Source organism: Oryctolagus cuniculus, chromosome 2 (genome assembly GCF_964237555.1).
Source record: "Oryctolagus cuniculus chromosome 2, mOryCun1.1, whole genome shotgun sequence".
Lineage (NCBI taxonomy): Eukaryota > Metazoa > Chordata > Mammalia > Lagomorpha > Leporidae > Oryctolagus > Oryctolagus cuniculus.
In genome coordinates this window covers 5,126,154-5,147,618 of record NC_091433.1, presented here as the reverse complement: position 1 = coordinate 5,147,618, position 21,465 = coordinate 5,126,154, and the positions used below count along the sequence as shown (strand labels likewise).

Below are 21,465 nucleotides of genomic sequence, written 5' to 3'. Positions count from 1 at the left end.
AGTGGCTCTGAAAGCAGCACTTCAGTGAAAGCAAGAGGGACCTGGCTCGCAGTCAGACACTGCCGGGCCTCCAGGCCTGCGGAACCCTGGTCCTGGATCTCTGGGTGCCCGTGACAGGTGTGTGCAGTGTGCGATGACCACCTCAGGCTGCAGTCAGTGGGTGGGTGTGTGCAGTGTGTGGTGACCACGTCAGGCTACAGTCAGTGGGTGTGCAGTGTGCGATGACCACCTCAGGCTGCAGTCAGTGGGTGTGCAGTGTGCAGTGACCACCTCAGGCTACAGTCAGTGGGTGTGTGCAGTGTGCAGTGACCACCTCAGGCTGCAGTCAGTGGGTGTGTGCAGTGTGCAGTGACCACCTCAGGCTGCAGTCAGTGGGTGTGTGCAGTGTGTGGTGACCACGTCAGGCTGCAGTCAGTGGGTGTGTGCAGTGTGCGATGACCACCTCAGGCTGCAGTCAGTGGGTGTGCAGTGTGCGATGAACACATCAGGCTGCAGTTAGTGGGTGTGCAGTGTGCGATGACCACCTCAGGCTGCAGTTAGTGGGTGTGCAGTGTGTGACCACCTCAGGCTGCAGTTAGTGGGTGTGCAGTGTGTGATGACCACCTCAGGCTGCAGTGGGAGTGTGCAGTGTGTGATGACCACCTCAGGCTACAGTCAGTGGGTGTGTGCAGTGTGTGATGACCACCTCAGGCTGCAGTCAGTGGGTGTGCAGTGTGTGATGACCACGTCAGGCTACAGTCAGTGGGTGTGTGCAGTGTGCGATGACCACCTCAGGCTGCAGTCAGTGGGTGTGTGCAGTGTGTGGTGACCACGTCAGGCTGCAGTCAATGGGTGTGTGCAGTGTGTGATGACCACGTCAGGCTGCAGTCAGTGGGTGTGTGCAGTGTGTGGTGACTACGTCAGGCTGCAGTCAGTGGGTGTGTGCAGTGTGTGGTGACCACGTCAGGCTGCAGTCAGTGGGTGTGTGCAGTGTGTGGTGACCACCTCAGGCTGCAGTCAGTGGGTGTGCAGTGTGCGATGACCACATCAGGCTGCAGTCAGTGGATGTGCAGTGTGCGATGAACACATCAGGCTGCAGTTAGTGGGTGTGCAGTGTGCGATGAACACATCAGGCTGCAGTCAATGGGTGTGTGCAGTGTGTGGTGACCACGTCAGGCTGCAGTCAGTGGGTGTGTGCAGTGTGTGGTGACCACGTCAGGCTGCAGTCAGTGGGTGTGTGCAGTGCGCGATGACCACTTCAGGCTGCAGTTAGTGGGTGTGTAGTGTGTGATGACCACGTCAGGCTGGTAGCTGCTCTCCTCCAGTGTGCCGTACAACTAGAGCTCTGAATGTGCTGGTTTTCTTTTTCTTGTTGCTTATTCACGACAGGGCAGGAGACAAACATTCCTGTTCTTCAGTTGGTGCTCTCAGCCCATAGCCCCTGGCCAGGCACCCAGAAATGCCTCCTTTCATCCTCAGTTTGCCATCCCCTCAGTGTCGCCTTGTCTTGCTGCCAAAGGCTGTCCTGTGTGACCACCAGTGGCCATGCTGGGAGACCAGGAGGCCTCTTAGCAGACCCAGAGGACCTGGGGTGGCGGCAGGGAGAGCGCCTGGCCCAGGAGGGGCCCACAGAGGCGTAGAGCGATTCTGTTGGCCATCGGTCTGGTCCTGGTTTTCCAGGGTAGTGGCCGTGGAGCTGGGGAGATGAGAGAGGCTTAACGTAGTGGCAGCCGGGCGCTCCTCTGTGCCTCCTGGCGAAGAAGCGGCAGAGGATGCAGTGCAGTCGCTGGTGCCTGATGGGGAGCGCTGGGCCGGAGGCTGAGGAGACGGAACCACCGCTGCACCCGTGTCTGGAACATACCATCTCCCTCCAGGAGCTTGCAGGATGGTGGTCCTCCCATGTACAGGGGCAGCCGGGGCTGTGTGTGCTGTGTGTGCTGTGTGTGCTGCTGTGTGCTGCTGTGTGCATGCTGGAGCCAGCTCCCTGAACCACTGGTGGTGTGGACCTGGGTGTCGGCTATGACCGGATTGCTTCAGGCCTTGTCTCCTCAGTGGTGGAAAGGAGATAATGGTAGGGGTGGGGAGATCAGTAGGGCACACTCCAGAGTTCCATGGAAATTGGCTAGAGGGGCCTGGGAGTGGGACCCGGGGGCAGGCGTGGGCCAGGCACAGGGACCTTGGATGTCTGCCCCGGAAGATGGCCTGAGGCTGGACCTGAAAGGTGGTGCTCTGACCCCACTGGATAGATAGGGAGGGGCAGGAGCCCAGCATAGCAGAGAGCAGGGTGGGCAGCCTCAGCCGTGGGACCCTCTGATGTTTCCCCCGTGTACCTGTCTGAACACTGGCCTGTGAGGCTGTTTTTAGTCCTCACTTCTTTGGTTCAAGAAATGCTGGTGCTATTTCAGGCACAGACATCAGTCCTTCCTGCCCACTTGGACTCCTGGGGCTTGGCTCAACATGCAGGAAACGGTGACAGGGTTAGGCTCTGAAGCCAGGGGCCCTGAGTTCACACAGTGCCAGCACTGGGGGGGGCATCTCCTTTGTGGGACCTTCAGCATGGCCCACGGCCTGCGGGTGGGGGACAGGGCGCTGCCCTGCCAGCCCTGCAGGAGTAGCCAGCAGAGGCGGACTCTTGGGTGACGCCCCCATCCCCAGCCTCTGCTCTGTTAGGCAGAGTGCTTGTAGTGTTGCAGTTCTCAGAACGCCCTGCCTTCCCGGTCCAGCCAGGGACCCGGTGGGACACTGATGTCTGCCCATCTCTGGGGCACGTCAGCATCGAGGAAATAGCAGCAGGGTTGGGACAGCCAGTACGTGGCTGAGGTGAGAACTGAGCCTGTGCTTGCCAAGCAGAGGGAGCTGGGTGATGCGCGGAGGAGACTTGGCCTAGCCTCTTACATCCTCTAAGGGCCGGTTGTCTGGAAGGCTCTGTCCAAGGCCCTCCTGTCACTGACTTGCAGGCCCCGGGGTCCTCGGTGAAGGGTGGAGCGTGTGGCAGTCAGCCTGAGTTAAGGATCTGATCTCTGGGGTAGCTCCCAGCCAGGGCCTGCCCAGCACCTGCCCGAGCCGAGCGCCAGTTCAGTTGAGATGGGAGCTGGGCAAGAAACTGGAGCTGGGGCTTGGAACCGAGCGGCTCACATTTCCCTGCCTCCCCAGGCCTGGCTGCCAGCAGCTCTCAGGGGTGAAGTGGGGGGTCTCTGGGGACAGCCGTGAAGGCAGAAGCCGTTGGGGGAGACTGAGAGACTAACGGGGAAAGTCAGTTTTGCCTTTTGTGCAGTTTGGAGGGTTGTGCCCATGGGGAAACTGCTTTTCGTCGGCTCCGTGCATCTAAGAATTCTAGCAAACAATTGAGAGCACAGAAGGTAGGCCGTGGAACGGAGGGGATGAAAGTGCTCACGGAACTGAAGAGCAAGGGGCGTGGCTGAGCTAAACACTGACGCGAGGGAGGGTGCTGTCCAGTTCTAGAACCAGGCTCTGCTCACTGTCACCACCTCAGGGACCTTGCTGCGCCACCCGCTGGACCCGGGGTAGCAGGAACACTGTAGCACACCTTGCTAGAGGGATCCGCCCTTCCCAAGGATGCCAGACTGCCCGCGTTCAAGCTGTCACCACCCTGTGCTTTGTTTCTGTCACGGGCAGTGTCTGTCAGAGCACGAGCTCACCCGAGTCAGCCCTCAGTGCAGTGAGCAGCAAGGACGGTCTCCCTGCCCACTGCTGGATCTGCGACTGTGCTGGCCCTCGGGGACTCTAAAGTGACCAACCGCAGGCCTCCCCATTGTGAGGACATCTGAGTTGTCCACTGTCCATCACCCTAAGACACAAGTGGGTGGGCTGACCCCACCCAACTGCTTTGGGGTTATGGGTCCAGGAGTGGATTAATTGTTGATGAAAGGTGACTTTAAACTGGGATTCTCGGGCTGTGAGGGGGGAACTCTGGCATTGGGCCCCAGTGACGACCCTGACTCCGACCCTTGGGGTGTATGGTTTGGGAGCTTGACCAGCAGAAGTGCGTTCCCACAGTCTGGAAGGCAGACGCCCGTGGTGGAGCTGTCAGCAGGGCATGAGCCTTCAAGTCCTGCCCGGTTGCCTCCAGGCTCTGGCAGCCAAGACATTTCTGGACTTTCACATTCATGTCCACGTTTCCCTCTTATCAGGGCACTAGCCCTGTCAATTATAGACCCACCCTAATAACTTCATCCTGACCACATCTGCAAAGATGATTTCCAAATAAGACCACATCCGTGGGTACCTGGGACTCCAGCCTTGTCTTTGTGGGATACCGCAAACCGTTACACAACAAACACAGCTCCTTCCACTACATAGTCGTGGGCTTGGGCAGTGGCAAGGGATGGCGCTGGGTTGAGTTACTGCTGCAGGTGAGGGTCTGAACCCACTGAGGCCGTTCACCTGCCTTCCCCAGGGGAGGCCACTCTGGCACTTGCTGGCCGAAGCTAGGTGAAGGGTCACGTCGGGGTGGAACGTTGGTGTTGGCAGGGAGGGGGGAGTTTAGAGGATCATTCTGCAGTCCTGACTCTTGACTGGGAAAGGAATGGATTCATTGACTTACTCAGGTGGGGGACTCCCATGGGGCATTTCCCAGCTACTCAGAATCTTATTCCTCATGAAGGTCGCGGTCTCTGTTTAATTTCTTTTCAAAGTCAGTTATCCAGTCAGCACATGCGCCTGAGCACCTCTTCTGGGCTCGGCCTGTGGGTCTTGGGGAAGAGGCCTCGCGGTGCTGACCATCTTGAAGCTGAAGGGTAGGTTTGAGATAGCTCCAGGTCCCAGAGGGAACAGGACAGATTGGGGGCTCAAGGCTTGGATGGGTTCAGCCTCCAGGTAGAGTGGTCAGTCAGAGCCCAAGCAGGCCGGAATGGACTTCCCTCGAGGGGCCCGCCTGGGACTGTGTTTAAGATGGAGGTCATCCTGTGGACTGACAGCTCCCATTCTTGTAGTCGCTGGTGTTGGATACAGGCTGCGCTCCCCTGATCTTCGTCTTCTCTCCTGCAGGACCACAGCCGCTTTGTCAACTGTGTGCGCTTCTCTCCCGACGGGAACAGATTTGCCACGGCCAGCGCTGATGGCCAGGTAAGGGCCAGCAATGGACGTGGTGGTGATGGGCAGACAGGCAGGCTTGGGAGCTTCCCCCTCCCCTGCCTCCTGAGTAGCACTGGAGGCCAGTGTGTGAGAGCCATTCAGTCGACAGGTGTGCCGGCTCCTAGGGGCATTCGTGGATGTGAGCACGTGATCCACTTTTGTTCTTATTTCTTGGAAGATCTACATCTATGACGGGAAGACGGGAGAGAAAGTGTGTGCTCTGGGAGAAGGCAAGGCCCATGACGGAGGAATTTACGCCGTGAGTACAAGTCCATTTCCTGAGGAGGGCCGAGTTGGGCTGAGGCTGTGTCTGCCTCTAACGGTCCCCCTTTTGAAAGGAGGGGCGGAAGTCGGGCAGTGGCCCAGGTCACTTTGAGGTGACGTGGGAAGGGAGGGGCAGAGCACTAACCTGGAGGCTGGTCCTGTCTGTGCCTGACTGTGTCCCTGCACTTCCAAGGCTGTGCTTGTCTCTGCCTGTGAAAGGGGGCTGTGGGGACAAGCCACTGTCTGGAATTCTCGTAACGTATGACACACTGTTTGTATAGATCAGTTGGAGTCCTGATAGCACCCACTTGCTTTCTGCTTCCGGAGACAAAACTTCCAAAATTTGGGATGTCAACGTGAACTCTGTGGTCAGCACGTTTCCCATGGGCTCCAATGTTCTGGACCAGCAGCTGGGCTGCCTGTGGCAGAAGGACCACCTCCTCAGCATCTCCCTCTCTGGCTACATCAACTACCTGGACAAGAACAACCCTAGCAAGCCCCTGCGGGTCATCAAGGTGAGGGCGGCTCTGCCCTGGGCTGGGCAAGACGGAGATGGGTGGCCAGCGGTAGAGAGGAGATGGAGGGGGGTCTGAGCCAGACTCCCTGGGCCTCCCTCGGGGGCTGTGAGCATCGTCCCCTGCCGTACCAGGCCTGAAGCCCATGGACTGTGCCTCCTGTGGCTCTGCACCCTGTTTTCCCGCTGCTCACAAAGAAAGGCCCTGTGCCCCTTGTATGAGATCTGTCTCTGCGCTCAGCCAGTGGGGCGCAGCTGAGAGCCAGGGCAGAGCTGTTGGAACAGAAACTCTGGGCTCCTGCTTTGTTCCGTGAGTTCCCTGAGCACAGGGAATGAGGAGCCACTTTCTGCGAGACTCCCAGCCAGGGTCATGAGTGTGCAGGGGAGGCTGGCACCTGGGGGAGTTTCCCAGGGCCGTGCTGTGCAGCCCTTGCTGTCAGGCCTTCTGCCCAGGAGAGCAGTCTGCCGTGGTTACCCCCGATGCTGGGCACCAGGTGTGTCTGCTGGCCCAGCTACCCTCAGTGCAGGAAGCGTGTGCATGTCTGCTCCTGCTGCCATTACTGCAACACTGTTGGTCACCATATTGGGACCTGCCACCCTGGCTTCAAGCTGCCATTGTTTGGCCAGGTCAGCTCAGGGAATCTTGTGGGCTTTGACAGTTGTCCAAAATGAAGCTCATGTCCCAGTTCTCAGGCCATATGCAAATCACTGGAGATACTTGATGTTGCTCACAGGCTATGAGAGTTTCTAAGCCACGTGCGGGAGCTATGATAGCGGTTCTCATCCCATCTGCGTATCACCTGGGAGCTGTATACAGGATTTGTGGCCTGGCTGGCCTCGGGTTCAGGAGGGTCTCCAGGGGAGACTTCACAGGGGGGCACCTGTGACACCTGAGGGTGAGGGCTGAACGCTGGCATTGCAGGAGTTCTGGGAGAGGCTGTGCTCCGGGTAGTGACTGTGCACATCGGCCCCAGCAGGCCAGGCAGGCCTGAGACTCCCAGTGGTGCCGCCCTTCTGGGACTGGCGGTGACAGGAAAGGCAGTCCCTTTCTGGGGCGTGGAATGGAGTGACTCACTGGCTCCTCACTGGCTCCCCAGCCCTGCAGAGAACCGCGTGTACCTCCTCCCAAGATAAATGCCGTGTTGTGGCAACAAGTGGGACACCCACATGCTTGGAAAGTTCCTGGAGAAAGCTCTGCACAGGAGTGCCAGCTGGTAGTCAGACGTTGCTGATAGAGAGCAGGGCCTGGCTGCAGGAGCCGCCTCCCTCGGCTAGGGAGCGGGCTGTGATTAGACTACAGCCAGCCAGGGATTTCTGTGACGGGAGCAGTGTTGAAGAGGCGAAGGGTCCTCTCTGGAAACAGCTCTTGGGTTGTGGGCGCATCATCGGTGTGCCACCATGGCAGCAGTCGGGGAGGTGGAAGAGAAGAAACCTGCCAGCCAGAGCCTGAAGCTGGCAGCCCCAACCGCCTGTGCGAGCTCCTGAGGCTGACAGGCTCTGCACAAAGCAGAACCCCCAGCGCCTCCTCATTTGTGGTGGACGAGAGCCGCGTTTCCTCCTGCAGTGGCTTAAGGGTGTCTTGGGAGCAGGCCGTGCCTCTGCGTGAATGAGGTGCCCGTGTGCTGGGCTTTGTTTCAGATCCCGGTGGGGTTGGGCACCTCGGGGGAAGGACACACATGGTGGGGACTTGTCAGATGATTGGCCAGCCGGAGAAGGGCTGCTCACTGTCCATGGAGTGTGCCTTTGGGCACTGGGGCCACCGGGGTCATAGCTGCTGTGTGCTGAGGGGCTGAGGGTAGGCCTGTGTGTCCTCAGCTCACCCTGCCCCTCTGTCTCCTCCACAGGGTCACAGTAAATCAATCCAGTGTCTGACGGTGCATAAAAACGGCGGCAAGTCCTACATCTACTCTGGGAGCCACGACGGGCACATTAATATCCTTTGACTCACAGAGCTGGCTCCCGTCGCTGGCAGGAGAGGGGAATTTCCTGTTCCCACGGTGCCAGGGGCCAGGCCAGCCAGGTGGCACCCGCCCCAGCTACACGCTCACTGGGCAGCACTTGTCTGGGACGGGCCTCACCGCTGCAGGCCTCCAGCTCCGGGGGCTGCAGCCTTGACCCAGTCAGTCGCGGCTCTGCCACTTAGAGCATGACTCAACCTCTGAACTCAAGCTGCTGCTTCTCTTGCTTTTTGTTTTGTTCTGTTTTGTTTTTTTAGGTTTGTGTATTTTATTTGAAAGAGTTACAGAGAGGGAGAGGCAAGGAGAGAGAAAGGTCTTCCATCTTCTGGTTCATTCCCCACATGGCCTTAACAGCCAGGGCTGGGCCAAGCTAAAACCAGGAGCTTCTTCCAGGTCTCCCACGTGGGCCCAGAAACAGAGCCATCTTTCGCTGCTTTCCCAGGCCATTAGCAGGGAGCTGGATCAGAAGTGAAGCAGCGGGAACTCAGACAAGCCCCCGTGTGGGATGCTGGCATCACAGGTGGCGGCAGCCCACTGTGCCAGAATGTCGGCCCAAGCAAATGACAGCTGCAGCCAGTCTGGGCCACGTCACAAGTGGCAGAATTCAGAAGACGTTAGACACCCCCTAGTATACAGACCTCCTGGTTTAAAAATGGAGAGACTGCAGCTGAGAGAGGGGCCTTCCCCAAAGTCACAGAGCCCATCGGCAGCAGAGCTGGGACCAGAACTCCTGATGGGGTTCTTTGTGCTTCAGTGATGTCCCCTGGAGGTGTGTGTGGCCGCTTTCCAACCCCCCCCCCCCAGAGATTTCTAAGAGTGGGGGTTACTGTTGTGCTTTCTCTGTGTGGCTTGGGGCTCCTGACAGCCCCTCACAGGATGGTCTTGAACCTCAGTGCGCAGGTACTTGACCACGCCACAGAGCCAGCAGGTACTGTGCGTGAGTTGGGTCACCTGCTGCATCTGTGTACAGTCCTCTGGTCCACGGGCTACTGCGTCTCCTGAGGGCTGCCCAGGGGCTCATACCACGTGCCTGTTGGCAGGAATTCAGTTTCACAGGATCTGGGGCAGACTCCCCTGCCCCAGGAGGAAGGCAGGTAAGTTACTTCTGCCTTGCTGAAGGTAGGGAGGTGAATGTGGGGGAGAGCGGAGTGGGCCTGCCCGAAGCTGCGTCCCAGCTGGTGGTGGAGAAGCCCCGAGAATCGGTGTTTGCTCTGGTGGTAACCTGTGAGTTGGCCCTCAGTGTCCTGGCTGGGCTTTCCGTCCAGGACTGCGTCGGCCTTGGGCATCTCCAGGAGACGTAACTTTGATTGGAATGAGATTCTCACTTTGTGCTGAAGCCGTGACTTAGACCTAAGAGCCTGGGCCCTGCGTCCACAGCCCCAGGGCCGATTCTCAGGAGCTCCTGGGCAGCCGTTGGCCGAGCAGAGGGTACAGCCAGCCTCCTGGGCTCGGGCATGGGCTTGACAGAGGTCACGGAAAGCAGAGTGCCGCGGGAGCTCGGTTAAGAGTCCCCGTGCGGTGACTGCATGGGAGCCATCCACTCTGACAGCGGGGCTGACCTGTTCCTGAGGAGCACACCGAGAGGCTGTTCTAGAAGTCACTGCAGATTCAGGGTCCCGCTTCGGAAACGCTTACCAGAAGTGTTTGGGATTTGGGGATATTTGCAGTCTGTGTAATGAGATGCCTTCAGGCATCTAACCATGACGTTCATTTATGTGTCATATACACAACAGAAACAGCACCTGCGTTTTGACCGCAGCCTGTCGCGTGAGAGCAGTTGTGGGAGCTGCAGACTGGGAGCAGGCGTGCCGTCTAGCAGTGAGGACGCCCGTGTGCCACAGAGAGTACCTGGGTTCAATTCCTGACTCTGGCTCCTGACTCTGGCTTTCTGCTAATGCAGACCCTGGAAACACAGTAACGATAACTCAAGAAATTGGTTCCTACCACGCTCCTGGCAGACTTGGATTGTATTCCCGTCTCCGGGTGCCAGCCCTGGATGTTGAAAGCATTTAGGTAGTGAACCAGTGAGCGGGAACTTCCCACCTTGGCGCCTCTACCTCCCAAGTTAAAAATCAGTTTAGATTTGGAGCGTTTCTGATTTTTGAATTAGGAATTCTGTCTTAGCCATGGCAGGACAGGGGGATACTGTAATCTGAGTGGGCCAGTGTGGCATTGTAGGAGCTTACTTGGACCATCCAGAACTTGGCCGAGGAGTTAGCGTTGCCGGCGAGCTTGTGTGGCTGGCTCACTGGCTTCCCACGTCTGCCTCTGGCCTTGCAGATTTGACTTCTATAGGAGTTCTCAGGCCAGCTCCTGCTGGCTTCTGTCGCTCCTGTGCTGGTCCTCTGAGCTGCCTGGAATGAGGAGCTGGCCCCAGCCCCAGCCCTGGAGCCCAGGCATTTCCTTAACCCGGCCCCACATTACTGGGATTCCGAGACCGGGGAGAACGACTCCTTCGCTGGGAAGGGCCACACAAATCAAGTGTCCAGGATGACCGTGGATGAGTCTGGGCAGCTGGTCAGCTGCAGCATGGACGATACCGTGCGGTACACCAACCTCATGCTGCGGGACTACAGGTGAGAGCCCCCGGGGGAGCTTGGGATAGGGGCTGTCAGGTCGTGGGGGATCCAGGATGAGCCCTGTACCAGTGGCAGGAAACGCTGTGTCTGCTCTTTTCCTTTGTGTCATTCACTGCAGAGGTGTGGGGCTCTGGCCCATGTAGAGGGTGACCAGGGGCAGCTCAGCCCAGCAATAGGTGGAACAGATCACAGCCTCACTCTTTAGCAACCTCTTTGTTTCCTTATCAGAAAAGGTCAGTAACATAGAGCCTGCCTTGGGCCCTTGTGGAAAGTCAAGGGAAACCCTGAGAGGCACCTGGCACAGGGCAGGTGCTTGGTACAAGGAATATCTTCCTGCTCAGGGCTGAGACAGCCATGCGGGTGCTCTGACTGAAAACAGTGCCTGTTTGTTTTTGCTCTGTGCCTGGTTGAGGGCAGGGAGGTGGGAGAGTGCTGTAACAATGAATCCAGAGCTCTAAGTACTAGCAGAGGGGGAGCACCTGCAGCGTCACACTCTTGGGACCCACCCGCCTCCCACTGCAGGTTCCTGGAGGACTCCTTGGTGAGCCTCTCACAGGGCAGGATCAGCCTTGGGACCCAGGCATCCTCACTGTTGTCCCATGGCAACCCTGTCTCAGCACATGCTCAGTAAAGGTCTTCCCTCTGGTAGGCTGCAGTGGCCTGGCTATGGCATGGTGGCCTTTTTGCAGGCCCGTCCAGGAGCCTTTGGGACTCCACACTTGGGCCAGTTACATGGAGGTTTCCTCAGTGCACAAAAGTTTTTAAGTGTGTGTATCTGATAGCACATGCTTTTCACCAGCCAGGATTCTACAAAGTCAGCCTTGTAAGGAGAATGGCTGTGACTTGGCAGGAGGGCACCAGCCTTTGGCCAGCACACATGGGGAAGAAGCCACAACTGGGTGGGGTAATGGTGGCTGTTCCCTGCACTTCCTCTGGGCTGCCGTCATGCTGTAATCTCAGCCCGGCGTAATGAGTCCCTCTGCCCACCTGCCCATGTTTCGGGGAATCGCTCCTGAGTGTAGAGTGCAGCATTTCCTCCTCCTGCGTAGGCGAGTTTCTGTGGCTTTGCAGTGAGTGCACACCAGACACCTGCACAGAGGCGCTAATCCTAAAGTCAGGTTTTTCTCTCTCACAGTGGCCAAGGAGTTGTGAAACTGGATGTCCAACCAAAGTGCGTAGCTGTTGGCCCTGGGGGCTATGCTGTGGTCGTGTGCATTGGGCAGGTATGGAACCAGCTGAGTCTGGGGCTAGGAGAAACTGGAGTAGGGGATCGGAGCCTACAGCTCTGTCTGTGGGGTCCAGATTGTACTTGGCTTCCTGCTGGACAGTATCTGTCGCTGGTGATTTTGGTTTGGTTTTAAGATTGATTTATTTTACTTGAAGGCAGTTAGCTGTTTCATCTGCTGGTTCATTCCCAGAATGGCTTCAACAGCTGGAACTGGCCAGACTGAAACTAAGAGCCTAGAAGTCCATCTGGCCTCCTGGTGGGTGCTGGGGCCTACGTACTTGGGCCATTCTCCACTGATGCATCAGCAAGAAGCTGGATCAGAAGTAGAGCAGGGGCTGGCACTGTGGCATAGTGAGCCAAGCCTCTGCCTATAGCACCAGCATCTCATATGGGCACTGGTTCGTTTCCCAGCTGCTCCTCTTCCAATCCAGCTCTCTGCTATGGCTGGGAAAGCAGTAGAAGGTGGCCCAAGTATCTGGGCCCCCGCACCTGCATGGGACACCCAGAAGAAGCTCCTGGCTTTAAATTGGCCCAATTTTAGCCATTGCCGCCATTTGGGGAGTGAACCAGAGATGGAAGACCTTTCTCTCTGTCTCTCCCTCTCTGTGTCTGTAACTGTCTCTCAAATAAATAAGTAACTTTAAAAAAAAAAAAAGAAGACGAAGAAGAAGAAAAAGGAGTGGACAGCCGGGACTTGAACCGGCACCCATATGGGATACCAACGTCACAGGTAGCTGCCCAGCCACTGTGCTACAGCACCGGCCCTTCACCCGTGTTTTTGTTGGGCACTTATATGTATGTGCTGAGCTGTGTCTCACGTTAAGTCCTGCTAAGTGGGCAGAGAAGAGTCACGGCCTGAGCTCTGTGGCTGATGAGAGGCAGCTGGGCTCTTTCCCCAAGCGTCTGACCGCATGTGTGTGCCCTTCATCCTGTGAGGCCCTAGAGGATGCAGCTCCTCGTGTTCAGATCCCAGCCCTGCCACACTGGAGCCGCGTGACCTCAGGCGTTGACCTCACTCACCCTCTACGCTCTAGCTTTCTCATCCCCAGCAGACTCACAGGCGGGTGAAGAGGAAATGTGTGCCGTTCCTCTTAGACAGGGAAGCTGAGGCTAGAGGGCTCTGTGGCATTTGTTCGCAGGCCACCAGGCAAGGGGGGCCTCAGCCTACGTGGGGCAGTGTCTGACTCCACAGCCTGGATGCTCGTGCCCACCGCGAGGCCACCTGCACGCCATTCCTGTTGGAATTTCTGGGACAGAGGGCCCTTGACTGGAAGCCACAGCTGACCCACTTTGTACAGACAGCAGGTGCCGTCTGCCTGCAGACGTGGGCGTCCCAGCGTGTACATCAGGGAAAGCAGGTGGTGACTGAGCCCCTGCCGGCACGCATGACAGACCTCACTGCAGAAAGCTGCTGTTCAGGATCCGCCTGCCTCTCCTGCGTTCTGTGAACTGAATTTGCTGTGGGGACACCACATTTCTGTGTGTCCTAGATATTGAGAGCTCCTTGCCAAGTAATTATTGCCACAGCCTGATGACCAGTGGGGGCACAGAGGTGACCGAGGTGTGTGCTGCCTGGCCTTCGTCAGGGCTGGCCGGCCTCCTCCCCCTCCATGCACGGTGCCTTGATGTCTTCTCTGGTAAAGTCGTGGTCGCTCAGGCTGTCCCCATCTGAGGATCACTGGAGAGGTTGCGGCAGGCTCTGCCCAGTGCCTGGTGCTCAGGATGTGCTGACGGGGACCCTCGGGGGAGGGGTCCTAGGATCCCTAAGAACCTCAGGCACATGTTTTTGCCTTGTCCTGCCATTGCTCACCCGGGTCTCTGCAGGGCTCCTTGTCTCAGGTCACAGGGCCCGGAATGTGCCCAGACAGGCCAGAGATTTTAGGTGAGCGAATGGCTTCAGGTCTCATGTCAGGCAGATACCTCTGCCCTAGCTCTTCACTGTCAGGAAGGTCAGTCCACCTCCTGACCCTGGAGGTAGGGAGAGAAGTGTTCCCTGAGTTCTGTCCTCAGCAGTAGATTGCAGTCAGCGTGCTCCTGCCCACCACCCCAGAACAGACACAGAAGCTCCTTGGGGGAGCAGCTGATGGCCTAGGCAGGGCTACGATGAAACAAAGCCACAACTCTGAGATGAAGGTCGTTCTGTTTGGGAACAGTCCAGTAGGTAAGCAAGGAGCAGTGGTCTGGGGCCAAAGAGGAGCCTCGTGTGTGTTTAGGAGAGGCCTAGTGCAGTGTTCAGGCACGGGGATTCAGGGGTCCCCAGGGCTTGGGTGCTGGGGTGAATCCTGTCTCACTGACCCCTGAAGAACTGTGGGACCCCAGGCCTGTGGTGTGAACTTTCTCCTATTTCCATCTGTAAGGCTGGGGAGCTGCCCTCCCTTTTCCGAGGGCTGGAGCACTCAGTGCACACAGCTGCTTGTTTACTGTCACTGGTTCCTTGTGTACCCCAAGTCCTAAATTCCATTCTCATGAGATCCGCCTGGGAAACTGAGGCCAAAATGGTGTGTGAACTCTCGCTACAGCAGTGGGTGACTAGGTCAGGTCTGTCCCAGAGTCCTGCCTGTTCACCGTATTCTGCAGGAGTATCTGTATCAGGGCCTGGACGCATGGGCTCAGCCCACCTGCCCTTTCTGAGGACAGACAGCCCAGCCTGATGTGGTCCTCCCACCCCCTTAGGGGCAGCTCCAGGCTGGCGTTGTGGCAGCAGAGCAAGGGGTCCTCACTGCCCACTGTGGCCTGGGGCTGTGGGTGAGCAAAGAGCCTCCCTGAGTGGGGAGTCCCAGTTGTGCTGCTGACCTGCTGGGGTTGGGAGCAGGCACTCAGCACCTGCCCCTGGTGTGTCTTCAGTCCCAGGGGCACCAGCAGCAAACCAGGCTACACTGGCTGACAAGACCGCTGCTTGCAGCCTGAGAAGCCAGAACTTGAATCCTGCCTGTCAGCATGTCCACTGCTGCACTAGACCTGTGCACTCCAGTGTTGTCCCCTTGGCTCTTGGGAGAATTCGGTTCAGCAGGGGTCATCTTCTGCCACCCACTGTCTGTCTAGAGAGCCACAGAAACCTCAGGAGACTCCGCGAGCTTGGTGCTGACAGTAACGTGGCGACGATGAGGTTCATGGCCGGTGTTTGCTGAGACACTGAGCAGGGCCTGTCGGTGAACTGCTGACTGATGAGGTCACGAGGCTGTGACTGACGCTCCCCCGCCGACGGCTGCGGGTCCCAGGGACTCCAGGCTCCTCTGACCAGCTGCCCCTGTCCTGCAGGTGGTGCTCCTGAAGGACCAGAAGAAGTGCTTCAGCCTCGACAGCCTCGACTACGAGCCGGAGGTCGTGGCGGTGCACCCCAGCGGCGACGCCGTGGCTGTCGGGGGCGCAGTAAGGCCATTTCCCTCCCCCTGTCCTCTGAACTCACATCCAAGCCGCTGGAGGGTGACTGGGGAGGCAGGCAGTGGGCCTAGGGCTGTAAGGAACCTGCTCTCAAGCCTGCTGGTCAGGGTACAAACTTTTCTGGTGGTCTGCTCTGCCTCACATGGGCCCCAGCCTTTAGCAGGCCCCTTGCAACAGGGCAGGCAGCAGTGCCGGTGATGTGGGCCTCTGTCCCCCAGCGCTGGGGCCCCTGGACTGGGCAGAGGTGGGGGTGACCCTGGCGGCATTGTGCTGCAGTCTTTGCACCATGTTCCGCTGAGCGGGCAGCTGCTGCTGCGTGCTGAGCCCTGCCTGGCCCGGGATTTCGTGGCCAGGGTATCCCCATCTTGTGGAAGCCCAAGATCCCATGTCAGGGGAGAGGACAGCATCCCGGGGTGCTGGGCCCACAGGTGCTGGGAAGACACTGCTGAGAATCTTCTTGACCTTCCGGGTACAGGACCAGCCTGATGATTGCCCAGTTTTCCTGGAGTCCTGGTTCTGCTTACTTGTCTTTAACAAAGAGAGCTCATGGGCAGGGAGCGGTCGCCGTCTTGAGGTCCTATATAGCCGCCCTGTTTCATCCTCGCGGCCCTGGTCAGAGGATGGGGGGGAGCAGTCCTGCCACTGAAGTGACTGGCCCTTAACTCCCAAGGGAAGCAAGAGCCTGCTGGGCTGTTTGCCCAGAGCTGGCCAGACTCCAGGTGCAGCCTGCCAGGCACAGAGCCAGCTGTGCACCCAGGCACTGAAGGTGTTTCTCACGGAGCTAATCTACGAGATGGCTTTGCCTAGTGCCGAGTTCATGGGACAGAAGCCGTAGCATCAACTCTGCAGCAGCCACTCTGCACAACTACTGAGTCAACCCACCCCAACCTCAAAAGCCATACCTGGTACCTGTTCTCTGCTCCCTCAGCCGGTGGGTCAGCTGGGCAATGTCCCTGTGGAGGGTAGGGGTAGGCCCCTCACCTGTGCCTCCTGCCTGTAGGCCGAGCCCTTTCTGCCCCCTGACTGCTAATGCCCTTGCCCTTCTGGGCAAGCCACTGGCCCCTTGGCATTTATCCTCGCATCTGCTCTGTGGCCAGGCTAGACCTGCCGTTGTACTTTGGTGTTCCAGTGAGGTGGCGTGAAAAGGTGACGTGGCAGGTGGGTGTGCTGACCCTGCCACGGCAGCTGTTTCCCCTCCTCACCATTGGTGTCAGTTTCAGTGGGCTTAGGACCCATAGGCCGCGTCACCTCTGTTTTTCACAGACATGTGTTTTTGAACAGCTTCTGTGTCTGTCTCACTGACTGCACTCCCTCCGCCCTGCCCCTGAGCCATGCTGGCCCCACGAGAATCCCCTTCTCCCACCTCACTGGCTGACTGGTCAGCAGCCCCACGGGCTCCCCGGGACCTGCCCTGCTCTGTGCACCACCAGGCACTGCACTGCTCTCCTGTCCCTCCCACACGTGTTCTGGCTGGACACTGTCTCTCTTGGTCCTGGGGCCTACTGCCGTGGGGGACTCTGGCCTGTCCACCATTCTCCTTCCCCCTCACTGCCCTGGCCTGGCTCCTCCCCAGCCACCCGCAAGTGTGTTTGCCTGTTCACAGGGGGTGCACAGTCAGGGCCTGGGTGGGGGGCTACAGCCAGATCTGGAGTTGAGCTCAGGGTTCCCCTTGCATGGCTGTGTCATGCCCCTCTCGTGTGACTGAGTTCGTTCTATCAGTGGGAGAGAGGTTGCTCATGCCCCTCTCGTGTGACTGAGTTCGTTCTATCAGTGGGAGAGAGGTTACCCTTTAAGCAGCAACATGGCAGAAAACGGGTTGGATGTCTGACAGCCAGTTGTCCCCACTTTACCTAGAGGCTGCTCGGCCTGTTCCTCCTGGTGTGTGGAGGCCCAGGCCTGTGTGTGTGTGCGGGGGCCATGTAGGTGCAGCTTGCTCCTGTGCTTTTTTCCCATGGGGTCCGAGACACTAGGCTCAGTGGCATAGCATTGCAGCAGGTGGATGTCCCACACTCACCTGATTTCCTGTCCTGGCCTCTACCCCTGGAGCTTCCTGGGCCGTTCTTCAGCACAGCCCTTTTCCTTCGTTTGACCCGATCCTGTTAGGTGTGGGCTTCAAGAGAGCCTGGCAAGGGCTGTGACAGCATGTGTCCCAAAGGAGCCTGCCAGGACAGGGGCGGTGCAAGACAAGGCCAAGAGCCTGGGCCAGGACTTGGGCTGGCGCCCCAGAGCAGTGTCAGCGGGAGGCTTTTCCTCCCTAAAACCTGGGGGTGTCCTGTGTACGCCTGTGCTGAGAGTGGCTCCCCCTGCCCACCTGCAGGACGGCAATGTCCGTGTGTACAGCATCCTGGGCACCACGCTGAAGGATGAGGGCAAGCTCCTGGAGGCCAAGGGCCCCGTCACGGACGTGGCCTACTCCCACGACGGCGCCTTCCTTGCTGTGTGTGACGCCAGCAAGGTAGTCACAGTGTTCAGCGTGGCCGACGGCTACTCGGTAAGTTGGGTGGCAGACCCCCCGCCCCGTCCCGTGCAGGCGGGGCAGGTGGGAGGTGACGCAGATGGAGGGTCTTGGGCTGCACCTTCTCCCTTGTCTCCTCGAGCAGTGAGTATCCTGCTGGGTGCTGCAAGGAGTGGGGGAGCTTGTGAGGCATGCCTGGCACAGTCAGCACTTAGCGTGGGCCCGCAGTGCTGTCACTGGGAGGGCTGGGTAGATGACAGGGGGAAGCTGGCCTGAGCCCTGACCTCCCTCCTCTGTTTTCAACCTGCAACTAGGAGAACAATGTCTTCTATGGACACCATGCAAAAATCGTCTGCCTGGCGTGGTCACCGGACAATGAACACTTTGCCTCCGGGGGCATGGACATGATGGTTTACGTCTGGACCCTGAGTGACCCAGAAACCAGAGTCAAGATCCAAGGTGACTCCATTCCTCTAACTGCCCCCAGGGCCAAATGTCCCCCGTGATTCTAGGAAGGTGCCAGCAGAGGCACCACAGGATGCTAGATGTTCGTAGAGGGAACACAGTCTCTGTACATAGGACAGGGGAATCAGCTCTGCCTGACCGGGCACCCTTCCCTGGTACAGGGCCATCTAGCAGAACCGTGTGAGCTTCTTGTGGGTGTGCAGTTCTAGTCGTCACATTTCAAAAAGAGACAGGTGAAATTAGAATTTCCTTTTGAGTGGCAGAGCGCCTATCTGCTGGTTTGCTCCCTAGGTGCCGACAAAGGCTGTGGCTGGACAGGGGCCAGAAACTCAGCTCTGGTCTCACACATGAGTGGCAGGAACCTAGTTACTTGAGCCATCACCCCTGCCTTCCAGAATTGCCTTAGTGAAAGCTGGAACCAGAGGCAGAGCTGGGACTTGAACCCAGGTACTTCAGCATGGCGTGCAGGTGGTGAAGTTAGCCTGAAGTAGATTGATCATTTGCACCTGTGGCACTGGAGGCAGGTCCTCGGTCAGCTGTAGACTTCGGAGCTTTCCCACTTCTAGATTCTCAGAGTAGTGATGCTGAACCGCTGAAGTCTGGACAAGTGCTCAGCCATAGCTCATTTCCAAGATCTGGTGTCCTGTGGCCAGTGGCCCTGGATGAGGACTTGAACCCTGCCCATGACACCACCCCCCCCACCCCCCTGTGTGCACGTGCACACACACACACTGACACAGACACCACTTCCTCTCACGCTGCCCCTCCTCATCGTCCTTTCCTGCCCACTTTGTGAGGCTGCCTTGTGTCATGTGTCAGTGGGGTCCTTTAAGAGCAATGTGAGTCCATCGCCTGAGGCAGCTCCCAAGCTACAGGAGAGGGCGGGCGCCTGAGGCCCTCCTGTGCCTAGGAGCCAAGGGGGGCAGAGCCCATGAGCTGTGCTGAGGAGGAGGTTCCCGCACGTCCATGGATGAAGTGGATCAAGAAAAAGACGCAGCAGGCGCTAGGTGGGAGCCCAGGTTAGCAGACACTGACTGGCCCACGGTTGGTGTTGGTGCGTGTGGGTGAGTGCTCACCGGGCATGCAGCACCGAGCCCAGACTCCTGGTTGAGGCGTGGTTGGTGTTGGTGGCACCCCAGCACTCCCAGGCCCACGTGGCCCCTGCTGGCTAGGATGCTCGGCATCAGGCCGGTGTATCCTAATTTGCCAGGGGCTCACTCTGCCTTGGTCCAGTTCTGGGGACCACCCACAGCTAGGATACAATGAGCCCATAGGGACTCCCTTCCTGGGGCTGGAGACCTCTCCCTGGGCGTCACAGGAAGAGCTGGCTGCAGAGGGACACAGTTAGGGTGGAGGGCGGGGCAGATGACAGACAGAGCCTGCAGGGTCCAGGCGCCTGCTCTAGAGGGCAGTGCCCTGGGGTGGGGCCCCGCCCCCTAGCTTCTCGGTGTCTTACTCAGTATCACTCCTGTGTTAATCCCGCAGGCAGACTGTGTGTTGTCTGCCCGTGGGGCGAGGACACTGGTTGTCAGGACTTGAGCGGGGTGTTGGGCAGCGGGTAGGCAGAGGCCGAGAAGCCAGGAAGTTCCGCCTTCCTTAAATGCTGCCCTTTCTCCCAGATGCACACCGGCTACATCACGTCAGCAGCCTGGCCTGGCTGGACGAGCACACGCTGGTCACGACCTCCCACGACGCCTCTGTCAAGGAGTGGACAATCACCTATTGAGGAGCCCCGGCCTCTGCCCAGCTGAATCAGGGACTAGTTTCACTGCAGCGGATCATACTTCTCTAACCGTTCTGTACTGGCCCCGCCCCGCCCCGCCCCAGCAGGGGAGCCCCTCAGTGAGTACCCTCGTGTCTAGGGTACTCCTGTCTGTACACATCCTTCTGAAAGCTTTAGACAGTGACTGTTTGCACATGGAAAATAAAGCAAGCACTTCAACAGTGTGTGGAGCATAACTAAAACCCACAGCCCAGCCAGCCTTGCGGATGTGGAACATTCCAGAGGCACAGCCTCAGAAGCACAGAGAGCCCCAGCCCTCAGCGGCACTCGCTGCAGTCAGGGAGGAGGCCGTACAGGTGAGCTTAGCCGCAGAGCAGTGCTGTCCGAGTGAGGAGGGAGCGCTGTGTGGAGCAGATGTCTGTCTCCCCGGCATGCGCACCGCGCAGCGCGTGGCTGCCTCCAGATCACGGAACATACGCATCAACCCTGGATGTGTTTCATTGTCAGGTTTTGTGCTTGATTTTAATGGCGTCGTGGGATTTTTTTTTAAATGTAACTAGCTGTTGCCTGTCGGTGTTTACAAGCTAGTGTGCTGACGGCACCAGGCCCCAGCACTGGGCCCGTTAGCCAGACCGAGGTGTCCTGGCCACCACTCCTCTTGCTTTGGTGTTTTCCTGTCCTTCTCTCCACTTCAGCCCCCATCAGCAGAGATTAATTTAAGGGCAAAGATGGTGTCGCTGTGAACTGATCTGTCGTCGTTCTTACCTTCCCCTTTTTCAGTGCAGAAATTAAAGTAGCATAAAGCACCGTGATGGGTGTGTGTGCGTGTGTCGGGGCACTGGTGGCTGTCGGCCGAGTGCAATCCCTCTCCCTTGCACTTGAGAAGACACTTGAGCGCTTTAAGAGATTAGACTGAGAAATAATTAAATATCTTTTCTCTTCATTGTGGATCGCTGACTCTGTGTGATGGGGGCACCCGGGGGCGGGGGAGCTTGGTGGGGCTCTCCTAGCTTTAGGCATCTCACCCAGCCTATAGACTCTGGAGGGAGACAGGAGAACCCAGAATCCTTGGATCACCGTGTGTTGGAAGGAGGGGCCTGGACTCGGGAGTCCTGTTCCCATCCCCCCCCCCCCCCCCCCCCCCGCTGTGTCACTGGCCTCGGCTGCATCCCTCTCATTTCTGGCCTGAACTCGATGTGGAAGCTGAGCGCCCTGGACCAGGTGCTGTCCAGAACCCCACCTGGCTCTCGATTCTTGGTCAGCTGTGGCTTGTCTAGTGCTGACTTCCAGAAAGGGCTAACATGCAGTTAGATACTGAAAAGAACTGAATTCCTGAGCATCCAAGTTAGTTGCAGAGTGAAAGGCCCTGCTCTTGGGTGGAAGGAAGGAAGTCCACGTGTGCAGTCCCGTTAGGACATCCATCTCTCAGGGCCTGGGCACACTGCCTCTGTTCAGCCATGTGTTCTTTCATGGAAAGGAAGATCTTTAGTCTCTAAACCTAAAGTTGGGGCTGTCCCAGAGCCAAGTCCAGAAACTTTCTGTTTGGGACAAGGTCGTTCCACATCACCGGGGAGACTGAAGGTCGTTCCACATCACCGGGGAGACTGGTTCAGTGACCCATGCTGACCGAGCTTGGCGAGAATCTGGAAGGGGAGCGGGATTGCTCACCTGTGACAGCCCACATGAGAGGTAGGCCAAGGGTGAATTAAAACTGGGACCTTCAGAGGGCAAGAGGATGTGAATTCAGTCGCACAAACACAAGTGTTTCTAAGGATAGAATCAGAAGGATAAAAGTGGTATGTCTGACTTGAACATTGTCATTGGA

General features: G+C 58.0%; 1 protein-coding gene across 3 annotated transcripts in view; it reads left to right on the top strand.

The window, feature by feature from the left end:
• WDR1 (WD repeat domain 1) overlaps window positions 1–20,583 on the top strand; it is a 37,943-nt gene extending 17,360 nt beyond the window's left edge. The window contains exons 6-15 of one of the 3 annotated variants that reach the window (XM_070069578.1): window positions 4,987–5,064; window positions 5,252–5,332; window positions 5,619–5,852; window positions 7,696–7,783; window positions 10,229–10,385; window positions 11,524–11,611; window positions 14,875–14,985; window positions 17,315–17,488; window positions 17,767–17,911; window positions 19,537–20,583. In XM_070069578.1, coding sequence (XP_069925679.1) covers window positions 4,987–5,064; window positions 5,252–5,332; window positions 5,619–5,852; window positions 7,696–7,783; window positions 10,229–10,385; window positions 11,524–11,611; window positions 14,875–14,985; window positions 17,315–17,488; window positions 17,767–17,911; window positions 19,537–19,643 — 1,263 coding nt within the window. In that variant the 3' untranslated portion in view covers window positions 19,644–20,583. Of the gene's footprint in view, window positions 1–4,986; window positions 5,065–5,251; window positions 5,333–5,618; window positions 5,853–7,695; window positions 7,789–10,228; window positions 10,386–11,523; window positions 11,612–14,874; window positions 14,986–17,314; window positions 17,489–17,766; window positions 17,912–19,536 lie in introns of all 3 variants that reach the window. The other 2 variants (XM_070069579.1, XM_070069580.1) reach the window with 2 other exon arrangements.
• The last annotated feature ends 882 nt before the right edge of the window (window positions 20,584–21,465 follow it).